The sequence below is a fragment of the Megalops cyprinoides genome, chromosome 1 (assembly GCF_013368585.1).
Source record: "Megalops cyprinoides isolate fMegCyp1 chromosome 1, fMegCyp1.pri, whole genome shotgun sequence".
Taxonomy (NCBI): domain Eukaryota; kingdom Metazoa; phylum Chordata; class Actinopteri; order Elopiformes; family Megalopidae; genus Megalops; species Megalops cyprinoides.
The window spans coordinates 7,316,145-7,340,129 of record NC_050583.1 but is presented as its reverse complement, the minus strand read 5'-3'; the positions used below and the strand labels follow the sequence as shown (position 1 = coordinate 7,340,129).

The window sequence follows — 23,985 nt, the reverse complement described above, 5'->3', positions numbered from 1 at the left end:
TATCTATTCTGCATATACAACATACCAAATAACAAATTACTATTAATCTGCTACCTCTCCATTGGACACACCTTAGTTTTACAGGTCACTAATCTCTTCTTTTTCATCTTAATGGTTCAACAACTTGTGCAGATGGTGCCTCTTAAACTGGAAGCTATGTGTTTACGCCATGAAAGCTTGCTTAATACTAATAGTTAGCCTTTGAGTTTAGCCATTTTGAAAAAAAAAAAAAAAAGATTACATTTATAATGGTGCTTTAACTTTGTCAAATACACCCACTGATCTGTACGGTTCCTCTGTTTGGGAGGTACCTGTTTGAAAGGTTTGGTCCTTTAAGTCAAAGAAATGAATTGAAATTAAAGAGGTAAAGAAAACAGATTCTTTGTTTCCAAACAAGCAGGTGCCACTGAGGGAATGTTTGTCGTGCAAACGATGACATCACTTGCCTCCGTTACGCTCAGGCGCAGTCTTGGCTGTCACTGGCTTCGGTTTCAGAACAGCCTGTTGAACAGCAAACGACTCGCAGCAGAAATCGGTTAAGCGATGCGTCAATGATGTCGAATATAAACCGCTGAACAGCTCAGTCATACTGGATTCATAGAGAGCTCATTTGAAAGCCAACACTCATACTGGGTCCCCTGATTCAAAACTAGGAAAACAATATGAGCAGACTGTTAAAAGGCAAATGTTTCAAATGCTTACCAGGCAGGTTCCCACTACAGCTAGAAAAGGGGCCCAAGGAAACAAGCAGGTAAATGAAAACCCAGAGGTTGGGATTCTGTTAAACTCCTATGTATTTTGTCCTTAACTCTGAGAAACAATTACATTTTTTTCTTAAATGACATCCACAGTTTGGAGGTAATTGAAAAAATGCCTCCCCAACTTAAGAGAAAAACAAAACGTAACGTGTGAATAAATTGCTCAAATACAAAGGAAAAAATGCACTGTTGTTTGATCAGGAGCAAGAATCTTATATAGTTCCCGTCATATTGTGGTAGGGTGAATTACAAGCCCTGTTTTTATTTGTAAAATAAAAGGTGTATAATAAGCAACCATATGGCCCTTGGTGACGGGGTATGAGATGCATCGGGTTTGAAAGCTAGTCTGACAGGTCAAATATCCTATATCACTGAATTTTGTCAAAGGTACAATCATTAGGGCAGTCAGATAGATGGTTCATCGTATTCATCGAACAAGTTTGCATTTAAGATCCGTTTGGCTGCCATACAGCTCAATTCCGTTTTCAAAATTTCAGCTGTGGGTCACAAACTTCGGTAAAAATGCCAGAGGTTAAGTATTCCACACCTGTACAAATTGCATCATTATTTTACAGGATGCTTCATCCAGAATATGCACTTTGTATGATGAATATTCATCCTACAAAGTGAGACCGAGGATATATACCTCCACAGACCTCTTAAAAATGGATTGGTTCACTGTATTTTATGTCGAGTCACGTCAATTCATTTAGCACAATGCGCCGTTCTGTTTATTGGGACAATGACTACCCCAAATAGCCGTTTAATTATTTATTGCATAACGTTACCAACGTCAGACAAACGATTTGACCCAGATACCACGGTCTCAACATCGTAATGAGATAGCAATACAGAACTATCGTCCTGCCACAGCCTGTCTCAACCGCCTTCAGCCGCTGTGCAAATTCCTGGTTACAAAACATCTCCCCCTACTCTCTCCTCGTTCGACCCCCCCTCCCTTACATATACGGGCGGTCAGACGCTATACATGTAAATTAATATTGCAATGTGTTTGTAAGGTACTTCCTAACGCATTCACCTGGCGTTCTTTACTGACGGGGAGTTGCAAAAAACAAGTTGTCTGCAGGCAAATTGGCTTTCGCTCTAAAATGCTGACCAATACTTGACTCTGCAAATTATGCCAAGTCGTATTTTGGGGGCACCGCGCTGCCGGATGGACGCCTCCTTTTCGATGACTTACAGGTGAAGGGCCAGACGGCGTGATTTGAGGCGCTCTCCTCCTTTAAATCGCTGGCGGAGGCGTGTGGCCGCGTCACAAGTGGGCCGGCCAGGCCGGGTTTTAGCGGCGTATGCCGAGCGGTTGAATGACATCTCTCGTTTCATCAGCACTGGTGCAGCACCGACCGGGTTGCCCCCCTGAGGAGCAAAGTTAACTATTTCTCGAGAGCGGTGGAACAGAGTGGGCTACAGAGGGACAGCAGTCCCGTTCAAGCCGGCTCGGCTACAACAGCTAAAAGGCAAATTTGCGATTTGAAGACTGCGCACGTTTGACCTAGCTACACCAAGACGGACAGCGCTTGGCCACTGAATGCGCATAACAGTTCGATTCTCAAGGACAGAAACGCGTTACAATACCGGGATCGCTCTTATGTCAGCCTCCCAGCGAGCTGGCAACATTTAAAGGGAGACGAGGTGGTGGGCCGACGCGGAGCAGCTGACTTGGATATTTTTCCACTGTGGCTGCGCCAGGAGAACCAAACGAAGCCGGGAGATTGCGGGGATTTCATGCGAATAACTATTGCTCTTTCTCTCTCAACCTGACTTCCAACCTTGCATTAGGACACTTTCTGCCGTGCCACACTGAAGTTCACGGAGAATTTGCTATCACATGATGTACACAATAACCAGAGGTCCAAGCAAACTTGTTACACAACGGAGAACAGGTGAGAATACGTCGATCACTCGCACATATTGATAGCAAACGACATTTGTAATTTGGCTGGTAGTGCTGGCTAAAAACAGCGATCCAGCGAATCATTGTAATATTTCACTGCGTTTGTAACTAGCGAGGAAGGAACGCGTGGAGTTCATGGCTTGCGTAAGTTAACCTTGCGGGGTTCCTGTGAGTGGCGATTAATGCTGTCTGCTTAGCTAGCTAGACATCTGTTTATACGCGCTTTGTCCTTTCTAATTAATAATACTTACGGTCCAATCAAAACCAATTAGCTCGGGATCGCAACTGTTCAAGCTGAGGCCATGTCTCTTGCCTATTCGTATTTCATTAGCCAGGGCCAGAACGCGTAGCCTACGACTTCATTTGGTCCGCCATGTGATCAATCATATCTAGCTAAGTAAACCTGTAGACTGAGTATTATACAGAATGTGTGTCTTCGTTTTGTTCTGGAGGTCCTACGCAGCAGATTGAAAACAAAATCAACGACCTGAAGCACAAACAAACCCCCTGGTCAACAGCAAGGTAAGTTAACTAAAAATAGCTATGCGAGCGATCACTATAACTTTGCTACAAAACAGGAATGCCTTTTTTGACTGCAAGTCTGGTGCGTAATTGCTACGTGTGGTGTAACTCACTAGCCACGTTTGAATTTTGTCAGACCCGTCACGGTCGCCATAATTTAGACTTTGCAGATGAGTCGTTTCTGGTTTCCTTAACCAGCTGTAACGCTAGTCACACAGACCCACCTGTTTAATATGGACGGTGGAGTTTTCAGAATCCCTGCCAGGTCATGATTGAATCGGCATGTGGTGACCTTGTGCTAGGCAAGGTTAACTATGAAGCTGTCGGCGCTTCATGTGTCTGGACAAGTTGCCTCAGACGTCAGAACTGTCGGAGATAATGTTGTAACGTATGTCGTAACACGGGTCTGATCGTGCATATTCAAGAATTCCTGCAAAAGACGCCGATGGACTACTGCTTCAGCGCGCAGGCAAGGAGTTTGGTTGCTGTCTATCGCTGGCAAGCCGCAGAGATTTAAGGCCGCTCCGTTGTATCCACTCTATCCAAACGTACTTTCGATCTCCGCTAACGTTATCGCGTATAATTAAGTTTTTTTAATCCTACATTTGCTCTGGTTTGCTCACATGGTCTGTGGTCAGACGGACTCGTCATACCACCTTGAACGCGCCGGTCATATTTAATGTAAATTGCGTTATAACAATATGCTTGGATTAGCCTACTTGGCAGAATCATTCGGTCTTTTTGTAATGCAACCATCACTACAGTAACGCCGCTGTGTAAGGAAGGTCTTACTGGAAACAAAACATGCACTGCCTAGCTAATGCTAGCTGCACAAATAACTTGCTTTATACGCAGTATATAAGAGTTTACGAACTTAGTATATCGCTGTTCATTTGGTAGGAAGTTTAGCTAGCGGTGTCTAAGTGTGGAAGCACTGGCAGCGAACTAACTTCTTAGTCTAGCTAATTAACTTCAAAGTCAGTATTTTTCCCCATAGCTGAGCTAGCAGGGTAACTTATAACTGTTCGAATGTTTTATCAAGTAGCCAACGTTAATTAAATTAGAATAATCTCAAAAAGGTGACGCATTTTCTCTAATTATTGACTAGATGACTTCGTACAGCTATGGGCATTATAGTCATGAGACTGAAACTGCTAGCTAGCTAATTTCGCCCAAAATCTGGTTTGCTAGGTAGCTACCTTTACGTGATTTCTTGCTATTAAACTTAATATCTCATTTTAATGACGACCAGTTGGTTTGTCGTCTGCATGATATTGTTTGTTGTACCTGGTCACTCAGTTAAATAAAATACGCATGCTACATCAGTAAACCTTAGCCTTCACGCTGTCATCGTTGGTTCTCATTGCGGCTCTTTTGGTCCCCACCACCCCACCCCTTCTCTGTCTTTATTTCTGGCCCGAAGCTTTCCGGCACCGAAGCTTGTGTTTAACCGCTTGAACGGGAAGCGGTACCACACGCAGCCGGTCCCGCAGGCCGGCGGGCAGACGGAGGGCTTCACCGCGGCACACGAGGAGAATGTCAGGTTCGTGTATGAAGGTGAGGCGGCCGTGAAAGCGGGGACGTGATGGCGTGGGGATGCACCGGGATGAGGTTTCGTTTGCGAAGATGGCTACAGGTTTTTGAAAGGGAACCGGCATTTGAATGCGATTTAGGTCAGATCGTGCAGCCAAAAGTACAGGTGGTGGTTTTTACTTATATAGGCAGTTCATAGTCAAACCATCTAGAAAAGCCGAAATGTCTGCAGGATAAATAGGTGGGAGTTATGACTCATTTTTGAACTGGTCTACAGCAGCCTCAGATGGATACCTTTAAGGCTATATTCAAAACAGGGTAGAGCCCAGCTTCTCAGCACACCTGTCCTGTATGGTACATGCTTCAGAGGTGATGAGGCACACCTTGGTTGTGACAGACATAACACTATGAGAGCCATCCGTGTTTGACCACCCCAGAGTGTTTTCAAACGCATCCCTGTGAGTGTGCGAGCAAATTCAGAGCTTTACCTGCCAGGAAGCTTGCTGTTGGCTTTTTCACTGCTTGTTCCAATACGACATCCCGTTCACCTCCCCCTGGCAGGTGAAGTCAGAACAAACGGTGGAGCCGGCATGCTTAAGTCAGGGACTGAAGTGCAGGGGGTGGACGGGGATGTTAGAGAAGGCAGAGAAAGGAAACGGCAGGAAGCAGCAGACGCTGTTGCTTCACGATCCAGTGGCAAAATCGGGTCCACACTGTAGAGGAGTTGCACACTCCTTCAGGAGTGAGGTATGGACATTTTTTGAGTCATAACCAAAAAGAACAATGGAGCAGAGAAGGAGGTATTTCCGAGTATGGACAGAAATGAGAGCGTAAAGCTTTGTTTTTTTACAAAAGGGCACAGTGCTTTGGTAGGAAATTATAATTCTAAATGGTGCAGTCTGACAGGCAAGGGTTTGACCGTCCTAAGGTGTGGATGTGCACATACGTGTGCGCCTGTGTGTCTGCTTTGTGAACTGTGCGCGTGCGTGCGTGCGTGCGTGCGTGTGTGAGTGCGTTCGTGTGTTGATGTGTGCTGTCGCTCTGTAGCCTGGCAGGAGGTTGAGCAGCAGCTTGAACATGGCACTCGGACAGAAAACGGTCACTCGGAGAGCGGTCGGCCGGAGAACGGTCAGTCAGAGAACGGTCGGGGACCAGTGCAGTACTCGGAGAAGAACCCCAGCCCAGTCATGAAGAGTGAGTGAAAGCCGTTTCTCCTTCTCTGTATGCCGTTTTCTCTCTCCTCCTCCTCCTGTCAGTTTTGCACCATCCCTTTCTTCTGTTCTCTTCTCTTGCCTGCTTGCGTTCATACAGCACTCTCCCCTCTACTCGCATCTCCTGTCTGTCCGTGTTTACACTTTCTCCTTCTCCTTCATGCTTTTTCTTCATCTTTTTTTTTTACTTTCATACTCCTCTCCTCTGCACTCATTCTGCCGCCCCCCCCCCCCTTTTTTTTTTTTCTTCCTTTCTCCTCTTTTCCTCCAGCTCAACCCCGGTGCTGATATTTTGTCCTATTTATTGTGCTTTGTTTAAACCTCGGAATGTCTGCAGTAAACAAACTTGTCTCCGATTCATTCTCAGAACAGCTAGCTCAGCTCCGAGCAGCTGTGGCTGTGCTTTCAGGCCAGCCGAAATGGAGGCCACAGTCAGATATCTGAGTGTCAAATGTTACATATATGCACTGATTGTATGTGGTGTTTCACCGTTGCGTGTAAAATAGCTGTCGTCTCAGAAAATGGTGGAACATCATGGCTTGGTTTTCATTTCGGGTTAACCTTAAAGGCTCAGAAAATGGTGGTTCCCTACAAAAAACCTTCTCCCCCCCCCCCCCCCCCCCCTTGTAATAGTCCAGTCTTGTAGTCCCTGATGGTGTTGCTGTGTTCATATGTGTGGGAATACAGATAGCTTGCTCCTTGGTAGATGAATGGTGTCTGTGCATCGCCCCTCAAACTGCACTGACTAACAGTGCTGTCCTGGTCCTGGCTCCAGATGAATCCAGCCGGTGTTACAAACCTCTAATTACTTTATTGGATCAGTTATCCAGGTCACAGTTATACGAGGTGACTACCTACACAGTGCCTTCAGTTAAGTGATTCGGATATGTTGAAAGTGTTTGGGAGGAACAAGGTTGCCTGTGCTAGTGAATGATTTAGTGAAATGTGACTGACCCCATCAACAGGGATATGAGGTGTGTGTTGCATTGGGTCCAGAGAACCACACTGTGGCTGCTTTTAGTTCCTGATGGAGACATCTTCTGCCCAGGCCTTTTCCTGGAGGTTTAGGAGCAGCTAAATGTGCTGTAAGACCCAGAAAGAAGGGGTAGTAAATAGTTACGCACAAGAAACATTTGGGCCTGACTGAAAAATTTGAATGCTCCACATCAAACCCTTTGAGGTGCCTCCACTACAAAGTGGGGTTTATGGTGTCCGCAAACCCCTTGTGACCCCAGTTACCCCCCCCCCCCCAGTGCTGGCCCTTGTTGTCACCGCTCTACTGTGGGGTCATTATTGCAAACTCACGTGCGCATCTCTCGCCAGTATAATCATGTCTTTGTGGGTCAGATCGCTCAAGCAGAGCTCCCACTGCAGAGTTACTTGACCAGGCCTAGTTCTGCACCTCCCAAATTTACCTCAGTGGAAAAAGAGCTAGCCTTTCTCAGACCCTACCTACACGCGGGCCACGCTTGCAGGTCCTAAGTTTGTGCTCCTTCCCAACCACTACTCTCTGTATAGTGCGAATGGCGTCTGGTGGTCCCGTCACATCGTGGCACAAATGCCACTTTCCAGAACCTTCTCCACCGGTTGTCCCCCATTAGTGGAGTGAACTTCCACACTCCATCCATTCTGCTATCTTCAAGAAAAATCTGAAGACACAGCTCTTCCGTGCTCACCTGAACACCTGAGTAACTACCACCTAATGCAATTTCTTATATCGTGAACTTTCTTTTCCATTAAAGAAAATTTTCAATCTATGGTTTCATGCACTTTTATCTCTACCAGCTAGCTTGTACCTTGTCTGGCGAACTACTGAACCTTGGTTATGCTGCACTTCTAATACTGTTGACGTGAAATGTAGATGTAAATGTCCTGGCAGCAGATTGTTGGTGTCTCTGAGCGATCACCTGACCTCTCCTCAGAGTCAGAGGACTGTTTTCCTCAGTGATATTGGATGCATTTCCTCATGTATGTGCTTGCGTGATTTCGTTTTTTTCGGGTGTGTTACTGAGCCGGCTTCTCTTTCCTCTTCAGACTTTGTGCCCATCGACCTGGAGGAGTGGTGGGCCCAGCGCTTCCTCGCCAACATCGTCAACCTGTCTTGAACGCAGGACTAACGGTCGGAACGGGCGAGGCTGTGCGGACCCGCCCGGGGCGAGGGGGGGGGGTGGTCTGTTCCTGAGCCGCATCACAAAAGGGGGCGGACAGAGTGTGGGACACGCCCACACCCCCACGGCAACCGTGTTGCCCTCATGCGGCTCCGACCTTTGGCTACTGCCCCACTTCCGCTGACCTCCAGCTGGCCAATAAGAGGACAGAAGATAATCAATCAGTGATTTTTCTTATTCATCCTCTTGTTTTCTGTGAGCAGCCCTCATTGTCTGAGAGCAAATGTCTGTATCACTTGGCTGGTGTTTACATAAAAAAACAAAAGCAAATAAAAAAAGTAACGTACTTCCATGACTCCTGTATGCAGTGTGGGGTTAAAAGATTTAGGGTAATCAAACCACAGTGTGGAACGGCTTATACGTGGCAGATTGTACGCCTCAAAATTGTTTCATAACTTTGCATTGCTATCTTCTTCCACATGAGGTCACTGTAACACAAGTTGACTGGTGTTATTCTATTTTTTTGTTTTTTTTTGTTGTTTCTCAGTTGCCTTGCCACGTTTCCTGAAAAAATATGCTTCTTTATGAAAATGTAGGGGGTGGAGGAAATGACACATTAATAAAATGTGCACCATATTAATATCCAAAAGTACCACATGACGCCCCTGTTATGAGCAATTGAACAGAACTAACAAGTCCAGGCCAAAGCTGGTCATTTAAATCCCATAAAGCTACAGTCTGGTGACACACTGGACAGGCAATGGTGTGTTTAAAGTAAGTAAGCCAAGTCAGACACTAGGTTTACTGTCAACTGCCCCTGTCAAGACGTTCCTGTGTGTTATAAGCAGACTCTAACCATCATGGGAATTGTGCTGCGGTTAGTGTTTTGAGAATCTCTCATGAAAAATGATGCAGACTGTTCATAAAATATAGATACAACTGTCTTTTGAGAAAAATGGAAGCCAGTCAAAAGAAGCTATACATTAAATTGGTCGTTTTGTTTTTCCCATTTCGGTTTGGCAGTGTAGTGTGGTCCATATTGATTATAACCATGTGAGCAACTCGTTTTCCAGTTATGTTTAAAAGCGTTATGAACACAAAACATTCTACTTCAAGTCAGCAGGTTCTTTTAATTTCATAATTCTGAAATTCCACCTCGAAATAAACATCCTTATTAAATTAAGCAACAACATCCACAATATGGTCAATTGCAAGAGAAGTAGAAAATAGTATAACGTATAATGCATTGAATGAGTAAGGCAAAGGCCAATACCGTGACTGAACACTTCCAAACTGACCACAGGCGAGAGGAACCTCTGACAGAGCAGCTCAAGAAATCGAAGCAGAAAAAGTTAATCACTCCAAAAAGGCTTACTCAACAGAAGGCATTTCAAAGAAATATCTTATACACACACAAACACACACCCACAAGTACAGTACAGTTCTCCATGAATTCACAGTGAAATTGTGTCAGTGCGGTTTCACTACCAACAGTGACACCAGCCAATTATAGCTGTGCCTTGCAGAGAGGTCCCTGATTGGACCTGGAGACACAGTTGCCATGGCTTCACGACCTGATTGGCCAATTGCGTTTCCAATGCTTGTGCTTGGTCTCTCTCTGTCTCTGCCCTCCCCTCAGCTGAGAGTTCCTCTTTCTTCATCTGTGCGGTTCCCTTTTCTCTGGGTCAGTCTGAGGCCTTAGTCGCCCCTCCCCTCCTCCTCCTGTCCCCGCCCCCTCTGCCCCTGCCCCGCCCCCGGGTGGGGCCGCCCTTAGCAGGTTTGGCCGTGGTGATGGTGATGCACTGGGAGTCCAGGAAGTCCAGCAGCTTGGTGGCACCCAGGCGGATTCCCTGGGCCCTGAGTCGGGCCTGCAGCTGGGACAGAACCAGTGGCTCGTACTGCAGGACCCGGCCGTACAGCTCCGGGTCCGACTGGATGAAGCAGCGCACCGCCTGCAGCTTCTGTGCATCCCGCGACACCGCCTGAGAGGCCGTCACCTCGTCGCTGTCCGAGTCGCCGTCGTCAGACAGGTGGCACAGCTCCGGATTGGACCTGTAACGGAGAGGTGGAGAGGTGTAGGTGACTGTCAGGTTACTCACTCCTGCCAAGAAGCACCTGTGTATATGGAGAACAGGGGAGACCGCTAACAGTGATAATGTTGCTGGGGTGAACTGGTACCCAGTAAGTATTGTTTGGTAGGCAGTGTTATTTGTGCGTGTGGTGACAGTGTTTTTGTGAATGTTGGTACTCTGTGACAGTACTTTGTGGGTGTGTTAGCACACAGTGACATGTGAATTTGTCTTTATGCAGTTTCCATTTGAGTGTGTAGTGGAACAGTGTTGTTTAGGTACATGCTGTGTACATACTGTGATAGTGCTGTATAGGTGTATGTTGGCTCACAGTGCTAGTGTTAGTGTGTGTGGCTATGCGTTGGTACTCTGTGACAGTGTTGTTTGGGCGGTCAGAGTGTGTGGCTATGCGCTGGTACTCTGTGACAGTGTTGTTTGGGCGGTCAGAGTGTGTGGCTATGCGTTGGTACTCTGTGAGAGTTGTTTGGGTTGTCAGAGTGTGTGGCTATGCGCTGGTACTCTGTGACAGTGTTGTTTGGGCGGTCAGAGCGTGTGGCTATGCGTTGGTACTCTGTGACAGTGTTGTTTGGGCGGTCAGAGCGTGTGGCTATGCGTTGGTACTCTGTGACAGTGTTGTTTGGGCGGTCAGAGTGTGTGGCTATGCGTTGGTACTCTGTGACAGTGTTGTTTGGGCGGTGAGAGTGTGTGGCTATGCGTTGGTACTCTGTGACAGTGTTGTTTGGGTTGTCAGAGTGTGCACAGTGCTCTGTGGCTATGCGTTAGCGTGCTGGAACAGCGCTCTGAGAGCAGACCTCACCTGTCCGAGTCTTCGCTGGCCGCAGTGGAAGAGGCCGTGGACCCCTGAGAGGCCGACAGCCGCTCCCCTTCCTCCTCACGCCCCGCTCCTTTCCGGGGGGAGTCCTTGGACCACACCCCCGCCACGGGTCTCTCCGGCTGCTTGAATGCCAGGGAGACAGAGCTGGGCTTCAGGGCGGGGTCTGCGGAGGGGCGAGGGGCGGAGCCCTCGTCCTCAGACTCAGAGGTCATCAGCTGGTGGGTGTACTGGTGGATCTCCTTCAGCTTCAGGACCATCTGGCGCTTGGGGAGCGGGCGCACCCCGAACCTGGGCAGGGGGGAGGAAACAGGTTTGTCAGCAGCATCAGAGGGCACGTGAGGCAGTCTGCTTAAAAACGCTCCCACCAAACATGGGAACATTGTGGGAAAATTCCCCCCACATACACCTACTGACCCCAGATCAGTTTAATCTCCCCCTCCCCAAATGATTGCACGGATTACGATTAGGTTCAGGTAAACTGAGGACATAAGTCCTGCACAAGAGTGACTAGTGAATGCTTTGTACATTCAACCAAATGCTTTCCCTGGGTTTATTTTTTGGAGGAAACAAATCTAGGAACTTTAGGGTGACCCATCTTTTGCTGTCAAGCGACAGGGGGCCTACCTGTTGAGCCGGTTCTTCAGTTCGGGGGTGTCCATGTCAGAGAACCCTGGCATGGGGGTGATGGGCACCAGCGGGCCTTTCTTACATGCTGCCACTGTGGGAGGGGCCAGGAGTTAAAAACAAGGTGAACATGGTCACCAGACTGCACATTTGGACAGCTATATACACACACACACACACAGACACACACACACACATGGATGTGTACATGTACATGTGTATATACACTACATGGCCAAAAGTATGTGGACACACCTCCTAATTATTGAGCTCAGGTGTTTCACAGCCACACTGATTGTTAACAGGTGCATAAAGTCAAGCACATAACCATGCAATCTCCATAGACAAACCTTGGAAGTAGAATGGGTCGTACTGGAGAGCTCAGTGACTTTAAACGTGGCACTGTCATAGGATGCCATCTTCACCACAAGTCAGTTTGTGAAATTTCTGTCCTGCTAGATTTGCCCCGGTCAACTGTAAGTGCTATTATTGTCAGATGGAAGTGTCTAGGAGCAACAACAGCTCAGCCATGAAGCGGTAGACCAAGGGGCCATCGAGTGCTGAAGCGCGTAGCACGTAAAAACCGCCTATCCTCTGTTGAATCACTCACTACAGTGTTCCAAACTGTCTCTGGCTGCAACAAGAGGACATTGGGAGCTTCAGGAAATGGGTTTCCATGGTCAAACAGCTGCACACAAGTCCAACATCACTATGCGCAATGCCAAGCGATGGCTGGAGTGGTGCAAAGCACACCGCCACTGGACTCTGGAGCAGTGGAAACGTGTTCTCTGGAGTGAAGAATCACGCTTCACTATCTGGCGGTCTGGTGGACGAATCTGGGTTTGGCAGATGCCAGGAGAGCGCTACCTACCAGAATTGTGGGCTAGGCCTCTTAGTTCCAGTGAAGGGTAACATTAATGCTATAGCATACAAAGATATTTTAGACAATTGTATGCTTCCAACTTTGCGGCAACAGTTTGGGGAAGGCCCTTTTCTATTCCAGCATGACTGTGCCCCTGTGCACAAAGCAACCTCCATAAAGACATGGTTTGACGAGTTTGGTGTGGAGGAACTCCGGTGTCCTGCACAGAGCCCTGACCTCAACCCCACTGAACACCTTTGGGATGAATTAGAACGCCGACTGCAAGCCAGGCCTTCTTGTCCAACATCAGTGCCTGACCTCACAAATGCTCTTTTGGCTAAATTGGCACAAATTCCCACAGACACACAAAATCTTGTGGAAAGCCTTCCCAGAAGAGTGGAGGCTGTTATAACTGCAAAGGGGGGAGGGGGCGCTCCATATTAATGCCCACGGTTTTGGAATGGGATGTCCAATAAGCTCATATAGGTGTGATGGTCAGGTGTCCACATACCTTTGGCCATATAGTGTATATGGATGTGTATCTGTATAGGTACAGTCTATGTGTACACATGTATGTATGTGTTACCTTACATATTTACACTACTCTCATTTAGCAGACGCTCTTAAAGAGACCTGCATAGGTTACAGTTTTACTTATTATCTATTTATACAGCTGGATACTTACTGAGGCTATTTTGGTTTAAGCACTTTTATCGAGGACACAACAGCAGCGCCCCAGTGGGGAACTGAACCAACAACCTTTCGGTTACCAGCCCTGCTCTTTACTACTTCCACCACACTATGTTTATGTATATGTATTATGTGTGGTGTAGTGGCAAAGGAATGCGACTTGGGAGCTGGAGCTTGGTTTCGTTTTTTGGGCGTTTCAAGGTTGTGTCCGTTGAGGTAACAGAGTGTGCGGTATGAACAGACAGAGTGAGAGGTAATGAACAGGTAATGAACAGTGTGAGGCAATACCTGGCGTCTTTAGTTCCTTTACTCTCTTTGTGAGGGCTGTTGAGGCCACCCTCTGAGAGAGAGGAAGGCTCACCCTCTCCTCCTCCTCTCCCTCCCAGTCATCCCAGATCTTGGAGTCCAGCAGGCTGGTGTGGGGGTTGCTGCGCTCGTGGGGGGGTGAGGGGGGCGGGGGAGGTGTTCGGATGTCCTGTGCCCCATTCTCTCCTGCTCCCCGCTCGGGTGGACTGACCCCTGTGCTGGAGTCCAGCCTCAGACTGAAGCGGGGCGCTAGCCCCTGCATCTCACAGAGCCCCCACGAGTCGTCAAACGCCATGGGCGGGTCCATCGTGCCGAAGCTCTGCTGAAGGAAAGACTGCGCTTCCTCCACCTCCTTCTCCTCCTCCTCCATAATCTCTTCCTCCTTCTTTACCTCTGTTCTTCCTTCCATCCTCTCTCCCTCCTTCTCCTCCTCGGTTCTTCCTTTACTCCTCTCTCCCTCCCTCTCCTTCTGTTGTGAAACCGCTCCCCCTTCGGGACTGTGGAAGTGCCTCGACTCTGCGGACAGCCTGCGTTGCTCTGGCAACCCCCGGCCCCGCCCCCCGGCGCCCGTGTCTTTCTGCGGAGACGGGGAGGAGTCTGAGAGGGACAGGCACAGCGACACCTGACCCCTCCTGCGCGGGCTCTCCCCTGAGCTGGACCTGCCTTTGCTCTGCGGGGACTCTAGGAGGCGCTCTTGCTCACAGAGGGCCGAGGAGCTCCTGGAGGCCTGAGGGGGGAGAGGGGTGCTGCTGGCGGGCGGGGGGACGCCGTGGGACAGTGTCCCGTTCAGGAGGGACCCTCTGGCCGTACCTGAGCGTCTGGGCTGGGAGGAAGGGGCTGTGAATATGGGGGAGCGCTCACTGCTGCGCTCATCTGAGGCGTCACTCTCGTGGTTTAAGGCGCAGCTGGGGTTGCGGACGCTGCCGCCGGCCGGTCTCCGCCCGGGCCCCACCGTGCCCACAGCGCTGCGCCGGACTTGGGAGGGGCTCTGAGACGCACCAGCAGGCTCGGCGACGGCCGAGGCCTCCCCCGAGGAGGAAGAGGAGGAGGAAGATTGAGACTTGCCGGGGGCGGACTCCTCCCTGGGGAAGAGCCGGGTGCGGCGCATGCTTTGGTGTGTCTGAGTGCCGGCCCCCCGCGTGGCCCGGCCGGGCGGCTCCGGCGTCCCCGGGATCAGCCAGGACATTTCGGCCGAGCCGTCGGCCTCCACCGTGCACCCGCCCGCCGAATCCCGGGAGGTGGGGGCCTGGGAGGTGCCACCGGGCAGAGGGGGGGCACTCCTCCGCACAGCCGGGCTCCCGGCATCCCCGTCGCACTCCTCTCCCGAATCCGAGAGCACGATCAGCTCCGGTTCGGGCCGGTCGGGGCTGGATCGCCGACCCTGGCTCTCCCGTTTCACATCGCGGCTGGGGAGGGGCGAGCGCTCCGGCGAGCGGTGCGTCTGGCTGTACCGGCCCCTCAGACCCCCGGCGACGAACGAGGCCCCGCCCGCCTCTCCCGGGGACAGCCCCGCGCTGGGGAGGAGGGGCGGGCTGACGGACAGGTCGATGACGTCCGCTTCGCTGTGGGACGACTGGAGCCGAGACCCTGTACCACACAGGGGGCTGCAGGCCCCCAAACCCCCTCCCCTGGAGCCCCCCGCCCCGGCCGGCTGGGACCGCCGGGCACTCTGCTGGGAGGGCTCCATGTACTCGCCCCAGGGCTCAGAGAACAGGCGGTTGTAGCTCCTGTCCAGGCTGGTGTCGGCCTTGTGGCCCAGGCTGGGCTGGGACGCCCCATCCGGTCCCCTGCCGGCCTGGTCCATCCCCTCATCTGCCACCTGACTGGTGCTGACCCCTCCTCCATGTGTGCTGGAGATGTTGCTATGGAAATGTGAGGTCAGACCTGTGTCTGCCTCCTCTCTTGCTGTATCTGTAATCGGCTCCTTGGTCCTGACGCAGGAAAACTGGCTTTGTAACACCTCAGCTCCCTTCTCTCTCCCTGCTCCCTCCTCCTGCTCATCATCAGCCTCTGTGCCAGCACTCCCTCCCTCTCCCTCCTTCTCCTCCTCTCTGCTTTCTTCCTCCTCCTCTCTGCTCTCCTCCTCCTCCTCTCTGCTGTCTTCCTCTCCCTCTCTCCCAGACTCCATCTTCCTCTGCGTGGCTGCGAACTGGTAGATCTCCACCAGCTCGTCCTCGTCCACCTTCTCCTCCCCCAGGTCCTCCCCATCTCCGAGAGCGAGCCCGTCTCCCACGCCCTCTCCACCTCCCTCCACCCCCGCCCCTCCCCCCTCTCCTCCTCCACCCCCCTCTTCCTCCCCTTCCTCCTCCTCTTCCTCCCACATGGAACGCAGCAGCTCCAGGAAGTTCTGCTCCCCGCGGTTCTCCTCCTCGTTCTCCTCCTGCTCCCGAAATTCCACCCACGACTCCGCTGCAACTCCCCCCGGACAGCGCAAACACAGCTGCTCCAGCTCAGGGAGACCCAGCCTGGAGACCAAACACCAACACGTGTACATAAATACACTTATACGCATATTATATATATATATATATATATATATATATATATATATATATATATATATATATATATATATATACATACACACACATACATATACACACAGGCATACATGCACATATGCACATACACACACACAAAGCATAAGGCTCATTTGCAAAACCTCTAAAAATTGCATTAGTTGGTACAGCGCTGTGGGCTTTTCACTTTACAGTTAACGTCATCTACCCCAGCCGTTAAAATTCAACCCTGTCCCTTGCAGGTAGCAGCTCAATCCCATTCTGAGCTGGACTGCAGGCTTTATTCATGGTAACCGGTTGTTTGATCAGCGCATTGTGGAAACGGACAGCGCCCCCTGGGGGAGCGGCAGTCACATGACGGACCTGACAGCCAGCTCCTGGACGTGTGGCACCAGCGTGGGCGTGAGGGGGCAGTGGGCGGTGTAGAGGAACTGCAGCAGGGCGTGTGCCGCCCCGGGGGGCACCTCGCCCAGCAACACCCGCTGGGCGCTGGCCATGCCCTCCTCCTGGACTCCAAAGCCAGAGTCGTGCACCTGAGGAACAACACATACACAGGGGATCACACCTACCTTACTGACACACACGTATACACACACACAGGGTCACATCTACCTCACTGACACACACGTACACACACACACAGCGGATCACACCTACCTTACTGACACTACACCCATACACATACACGCACAACCAGGGTACCCTCCATCCCACTGACACTACACCCATACACATACACTCAGCGGATGACACCTAGCTTGCTGACACACACGTACACTCACACACAGGATCGCATCTACCTCACTGACACTACACCCATACACATACACTCAGGGGATCACACCTACCTTACTGACACACACGTATACACACACACAGGATCGCATCTACCTTACTGACACTACACCCATACACATACACACACAACCAGGGTACCTTCCACCCCACTGATACAGACGCAGGAGCATGCATTTCGCTGACACACTCACATGGTTGCATCTACCTCACTGACATTCAGACACTCACACACACACTTCTTATCTGTCTTTGTGGTTTTATTCCATACTGTGTTACACATAACGCAATGTCCCTGTAAATGTGTACGTCCTTTCCATGGCATTTACGTCACTCAAACAAACAAAATTAGAAATCACAAATGTACAAATAAACCGTCAAAGGCGCGCACCCACCATCTGGACCAGCAGGGGGCAGCGGGCGTACAGCATGAAGGAGTGGGCGAAGAAGACCTCGCCGCTGTCTACCTGCAGCTGGACGTCACTCAGCTGCGGGTTGTTGACCATGCTGCTCAGGTCTGCGGCCAGCCTGGACAGCGCCACCTGCTGGGGCTGGTGTGCAAATGCAACGGCACGTAGTTAGAGGTATGGGAGGGAGAGAGAGAGGTAGAGGAGGAGGAGGAGGAGGTGGAGAGGCACTCTTACTGCGCTGTCAGTGGCCACTGCAGGCTCTGTGCTCTCCGGGACGAAGCCGCTGAGATGAAGGTCGGCCACGCTGGCCTCTTTATCTGTGGGAAGGGGAGGGAAAAAGCACGGTAATATTTTAAGGCTTCAGTCTGGGCTGAATTTCACAACCGTGGAGCACAATAGCAACCGTAGGCCTGTCCTGGTTTACTTACGGTCAGTGTTCTTCACCTGATATCTGTTCCTGGTGTGTTGTACATGTCTGTGCCTCTGAGAGCATGTGTGTGTGTCCCTGTATTGTGCATGTCTGTGACTGTGTGGATGTGAGTGTGTGTGTGTGTGTGTGTGTGTGTGTGTGTGTGTGAGCGTGTGAGTGTGAGAGTGTGAGAGTGTGAGAGTGTGAGAGTGTGAGAGTGTGAGAGTGTGTGAGTGTGTGAGTGTGTGAGTGTGTGAGTGTGTGAGAGTGCGTGTGTGTGAGAGTGCGTGTGTGTGAGAGTGTGTGTGTGTGTGTGTGTGTGTGTGTGAGCGTGTGAGAGTGTGAGAGTGTGAGAGTGTGTGAGTGTGTGAGTGTGTGTGTGTGTGAGTGTGAGCGTGTGAGCGTGTGAGCGTCTGTCCGTCTGTGAGTATGTGTGTGCCCGTCAGTGTATGTGGGGGGACTCACCCTGTGTGGGGCCTCGGGTGTAACCCCACTGGGTGAGGGTCATGCCCTCCTCTGCCAGCTCCATCAGGTCACACAGGGTCTGACTGCCCACCCGGGGGCTGGGGGACACGGAGCTGGGGTCACCGTCCTTGCGGGAGAGCTCCACCGAGGGCGTCAGTGGGGCCGGGACAGGGCCGGCCACACTCTGCTTCTCCTGCTGGGGTGGACAGGAGAGAGCAGGGTGAGAGAGGGAGAGAGATGGAGACAGAGACAGAGACAGAAAGACAGCAAAGCATCGACCACACAGACAGGGACCGGCAGATAAGGAGACAACAGTGTGGCGTGGTGGTAAGGAGCAGGGCTCATAACCGGAAGGTTGCCGGTTCGATTCCACGCTAGGGCACTGCTGTTGTACCCTTGGGCAAGGTACTTAACCCACAATTGCCTCAGTACATATCCAGCTGTATAGATGGATAGAACAGTAACCTACTGTAAGTAAGTCGCTCTGGAGAAGAGCGAGCGTCTGCTAAATGATGACAACGTAATGTAATGAGACAGGCGAAAGGGATGTTAACAGCAGGCAGAGGTGGCACCGCGTGGAAAGGGTTCGAGCGAGAGTATACGAGGGAGACGGAGGCTCTCACCGTGGTCGACACCCAGGGCTCGATGGGCGGACTGAGCTCCGGGGTGTAGTACTCCTGCACTGAGCTCGCTCCTCCGTCCCGCAGCGCACTCTTCTGCCACAGGGGGGCAGCACCATCCCAACCCGGGAGGGAGCTGGTGCGGTAGGCGGGAGTCGGCGGGGTGGGAGGCCGCGCGCGGAGCAGCAGGGCCGCGACTCTGTCCTGCAGCCGGGCGAGGGCGGCACCGGGGTCCTGCACGAGGAGGAGAGGGGGCGGCGTGGGGGGATCCCCTTTTTTCTTCTTCTTCTTTCCGCGCCTCTTCCCTGCAGAGCGGAGCAGGAGGGGCAGTCAGTCACACTGCACACATTCTGCTGCACCAGTGCAGAGCTTCATAAAGCTGCATGACAACATATTAAGATCAGGTTTTGGGGAAAGTGAACCATACTGGCAAGAAGGTTGCTGGTTCAATTCCCTGCTGGGGCACTGCTGCTGTACCTTAGGGCAAGGTACGTAACCCACAGTTGCCTCAGTTAAATATCCAGCCGTATAAACGGGTAACATATATAATTTGTAACCTCTCTAAGTTGCGCTGCATAAAAGCGTCTGCTAAATGGCAATAATGTAAAGCAATGTAATGAAACTAAATCTGGAACTTCCACTGTGTTTCAGCAACGCTGGGCTTTTGTCGCTGTCTGTGCCGTATGTCAGAGAGCGCACTTCAGAGACGAAAGAGAGCACCCCCTGCGGCTCGAGCTGCAGGGATTCAGGAGAGCGCCGGCATTTTTCTGCACCTGCATCAGACCTCCAGCGCAGGTCTGCAGCAGCAGCAGGAGCAGGAGCAGGAGCAGCGGGAGGAGCAGTCAGCAGGGCCTCCCTCTCCAGCTCCCTCTCCTTCTCTTTCTGCTCCTCCATGGAGCGCGAAAGGGCCAGCGCCACCATGGTGTCCTCATCCATGGGCGGAGCCTTTTTCCTCTGCTTCTTCCTGGGCGGCCGGTTCGGGTCCGATAAGGCCCTCCTCTTCGAACCTGCTGCCGGGGGCCTGGATAATGGAGGGGTACAAAGTAATCACCACAGAATATAATTGCTATAATCCTCTAATAAAAGACTTAAATGGAAACAAGTGCAAATGTAACGGGTGGTATCTTGCGTTGTGTTTTTAATATAATGTTACGTGGGTCGGCGAGCGAGCGAGTGAGTTTCGAACTGAGGTTCTTACTGCTCGCTGCCAACCCCTTAAAGCCAGCGTCGTTGCCAGTTGAGCTAAAGGCAAATTGCCGTTAGCCTGTCGGCGACAACGCTACTTAACCAGGTCTCAGGGGGAGTGACGTAGCCGCTGCAACCACTCGGCTACCTGCTACCCGCTACCTAAGGCTTTACGCATCACTTCAGCTCTGCTACACAAACGTGCTCACAACTGACTGTGCAGGTGAGGTGGAGGTCAAAAGGTCAAAAAACTTTTTGATAGAAACTGTGCTTTGCAATACAAACACAAAGATTTAGTGTTTAATGTCTGATTTTCCTCTCATGAAAGAAGATACATGCAAAGAACACTACATACACATTAGGAAGAGAAAATCTTCAGGTTGCGGTAGCTAGACTAACAGAAACAGTACTTCATCTTCGGCCATGGGGTTGATCTGAATTTCCTCTTTGTCTACCAGACATGTGCTGTCTATTATGGAGACGGCTGTTCTCCCTGTAGCTTCTTAATATTCTTCTCTAACACACTGGGCTGCAGTCTTGCATGGGTCTATGTTCTCTACTACAATGAGTTGTGGTCACTTGCAGTCCTAGATGTTCATGTAATCCATGCTGGTCTATGGTCATGCACAGTTCTACCTGTTCTCTAATGCAATGGGTCACGGATATTCATGGTTCTACATATTTATGTATTCTACCGTGGGCCGTGGTCATTCACTGTTGTGCATGTTCTGTAACACACTGAGCTGCAATCACTCTTGGTTCCACATGTTCATGTACTCCGGACTGGATCAGACACGGTTCTATATGTTCTAGAACACATTGGGCTGCGGTCATTTGCGGTTGTGCGTATTCTCTACCACACTCAGCCACGGTCACCCACAGTTCTACACAATTACATTACATTACATGGTCCTACACCTTCTCTAACACACTGATCCATGGTCACTGATGGTTTTGCATGTTCTCTAACACACCGGTCTGCGGTCATTTGCGGTTCTGTATGTTCTGTGGCACGCCGAGCCGCGGTCACTCACGGTTGGCCCGCGGCGCTGTCGCTGGCGGTCTCGGCGGCCTGCCTCTGCAGGGCCTGCAGCAGCAGGGCAGGGGGCACGCCCATGTCTGCGGAGCAGCGCTTCAGGTGGGCGGCCCGGCTCTTCTGGGACTTGAACCCCTTCCCACAGATGGGGCACTCGGGTACCGCGGGCGGGGCCGGGGGGCGTGGCCCGCTGTCCTCGCTCTGGTCCAGACACCTTGGGACGGCAGAGAGGGCGCGTTCGCCAGTCACACAGGGGTCAACACACTGCACACGGCTCTGATCTCACACTCCCTGTTACAGATTACAAGCTACGGTGAAGACACACTGATCTGTCATTGTGGCTGTGATGAAGAGACCTGTTGTACACATATGTAATGACAATTAACAGGCAGACATTTTGGTTGTGATGAATTATATGGTGATGCATACGTAGAGATCACAGCTGTGATGAAGACACAGGAACTCAGACCTGCTGTACGCACTCATATAGACGCATATACACAGAGGGGACGCGGGGGCTCTGACCTGTTCATGTGCTGGGAGCGGCGTTCGGCGGTCATGGCCGACAGGTCCCTCTGGCAGAGCTGGCAGAAGAACAGGCCCGCCTCCTCCAGGTCCACCGGCTGCACCTCCACCTGCGCCTCCCTGTCCATCTCCTGCTGCAGCCTGAGGGCCAGGGCCTCGTCCCCCTGGGGCCCCTGAGGAGGGCCTGCTGTCTCACACGCACACACACACATGCGCGCAAGCACACACACACACGCACACATACACACACGCGCACACACACACACACGCACGCACACACACACGCACACACACACGCACACACACACACACACACGCACACACACACGCACGCACGCGCACACACACACACACACACACACACACACGCATAAACAGATACAGAAACACACACACAATCCAAATAAAAAGCTGGTATCAGGTCATTTACAAGGGTCTGCTCCAAAGCCTGACCATGGATGATGAAACGTTTCCTTTCCCGCTGAGAGGGCAAGGCTGAATCACCCTCACCTCCTTCTTTTTCACCTTTCTCCTTTGTATGTCCTGCTACAGTGTGGCTCTGTGTGTGAACTGTGACCCGAGTGAAGGGGAAACACCTTACAAAAACAATGAGGGAACTAGCACTATGAGTGCCGTGAATGTGTACTTTGAGCTGTTTCAGGATTTTCTAGAAGTTGCCCGCTGGTGGCTCCCTCTCTGTACAGTTTCTGCTTCCAATAAAACCTCGAATGGCTCAAACTGCTATGTATCCGGAGTGCTTTCGCCATCCTTGGAAAATGAGATATTTTTAAACAGTCTTAACTTGTTATTAACCCTATCTGTATCTGATAAGGGGCACAGATTTAGCACAAAGACGTATACCCGAGTGCAGAATATCAGCCACCAAAACTTCCCCTCATGTGAAGGCAGCCCATTTTATTAATTAAGAAGGACACTATCTTTAACTTCCTAATGGACATTAGGAATGTGGACGCCAACGTACCAGGATGGAAATGGTAAGGAGGTCTCACCGTTTCGTGACGACGGGACGGCAGCATGGTCAGTGCCCGGGCTCGATCTCTCGGGCTGTGCAGTCTCCGCGCGCGCCAGCTTCTTTGGACTGACCCACTTAAACTGCTGCATCCTGCGCAGCACCTTCTCCTTAACCCCCAACCCCCGCACGACCCCGTTCTGACTCTGACTCCCCTGCAAACCCGCCGGCCCGTCCTCCTTCGGGCCCGGCGCGGAGGGCACGGTTGCCTGGGAAACAGAGCGAACATCCCGTCCTCCGTCGCACCGCGCGCGGGACGGAGGGTCCAGCTGTCTCCGCGCGTCGGGTTCCGCCTCGTTCTTCGGCTTCCTCTTTTTCGCTAAGCTTTTGCTTTGGGACGGCGCAGGACGGGGGCTCTGCGTCAGCCTTTGGCTGCCCTCCTCCCTTTTGGCGGTGTCCTTGCGGACCCTCTTGAGAAGCTTCGAGCAGAGGTCCGCGAACTCCGGGTCGGAGTCGTCCATCCCGAGCCCGGTTCTGACTCTCACCCCCCGCTTGCGCCCCGCGCGTCAACGCCGACTTTCACGCATCACCGATCCGCTGCTCAGTTCCGAGTGACTGAACGGTGCCCCACCTGAGGAACCAGGTGTAACGAAACTGAGTCAGAACCGCTCGAATGAAGGATAACCAACAAGCAATGGGTAACAGTAAGCAAATACTCCATATTCTCATATCCCTCATACTACAGCCACTGCTGGGATCACACAACCTGCTAGCTAGGGTAGCTAACGGTAGCAAAGGGAAATTGAACAATGTACTGCTACAGACAGAAAATATACATATACTTATCACTGGCACTTGTTATTCATGCACAGGAGGTGTGTGGTAGCTAGCTTGCTAATATTGTATTTCCTTTGTTCAGCAATCTAGCAGATAGACATTTGTGCATCTCATCTAGCTAGCTGCTGCTATCCGCTTTCAGTGGCTGTAATTACATTTCGGTATAAAAAAAAAAATCCTTGCACTCAGAACTGTCACACACTTTGACTAGCAAGGTCGGTCGCTAGAATACCTAACGTTACACTGTAGTACACATTGTACAGTGTGTCTATAATAGTTACATTATACACATTATAGACTAACTGTTATCAACCAAACGTCAGCTAGCAAATGTAAAATCAGCAAGAAATTAGTCAGCGAGTTACAAAACGTTGACGGTCTGTGAGTGCAACGACAACCGTGCCACCGGAAAACTTAGCCTGCGGTTGAAAATTAAGCCCATGTACGATAGCGATTAATAAAAAAGACAAAGATACATTTTACACAATTCAAACACTCACCCTCAACCGCTTTTGCTTCCCATTTCCTGTCACGTGATCTGCGTCTGCGTCGACGCGCGAAATAATAATCACGTGGCAGTGGTTTACATTGAAATACTTTGCAGCAGATGCAACGTTGACTTCACCACTTAGTACCAAAAAACTCAGAACCTGATCTGCAGTATAAATTGTACTGGAAGGTGGCTCCTGACATCGATAACATTACAGAAAAAACTTAGCTTGCTATGTCTGTGCCATTTTAATATGTATGGTTCATGTAATGTCCAACACGTTAAAAGTAT

The 23,985-nt window shown here is 50.9% G+C and overlaps 2 protein-coding genes across 2 annotated transcripts; one reads left to right on the top strand and one right to left on the bottom strand.

The window, feature by feature from the left end:
* The first annotated feature begins 2,107 nt into the window (after positions 1 to 2,107).
* On the top strand, positions 2,108 to 8,330 carry LOC118782902 (MAPK regulated corepressor interacting protein 2-like). The gene is made up of 5 exons (XM_036536526.1): positions 2,108 to 2,662; positions 3,126 to 3,195; positions 4,619 to 4,752; positions 5,776 to 5,922; positions 7,974 to 8,330. The coding sequence occupies exons 1-5, from the start codon at positions 2,608 to 2,610 to the stop codon at positions 8,042 to 8,044; spliced, it is 477 nt and encodes a 158-aa protein (XP_036392419.1). The 5' UTR covers positions 2,108 to 2,607; the 3' UTR covers positions 8,045 to 8,330.
* Positions 8,331 to 9,596: 1,266 nt separating this feature from the next.
* On the bottom strand, positions 9,597 to 23,737 carry slx4 (SLX4 structure-specific endonuclease subunit homolog (S. cerevisiae)). Its single transcript, XM_036541976.1, is given in 13 exon segments — positions 9,597 to 10,099; positions 10,934 to 11,239; positions 11,576 to 11,669; positions 13,416 to 15,898; positions 16,316 to 16,485; positions 17,143 to 17,474; positions 18,032 to 18,227; positions 18,655 to 18,956; positions 19,425 to 19,672; positions 20,871 to 21,086; positions 21,398 to 21,584; positions 22,408 to 22,998; positions 23,705 to 23,737. Coding segments are annotated over 12 exon segments (5,382 nt in total). The 5' UTR covers positions 22,889 to 22,998; positions 23,705 to 23,737; the 3' UTR covers positions 9,597 to 9,732.
* Positions 23,738 to 23,985: the final 248 nt, after the last annotated feature.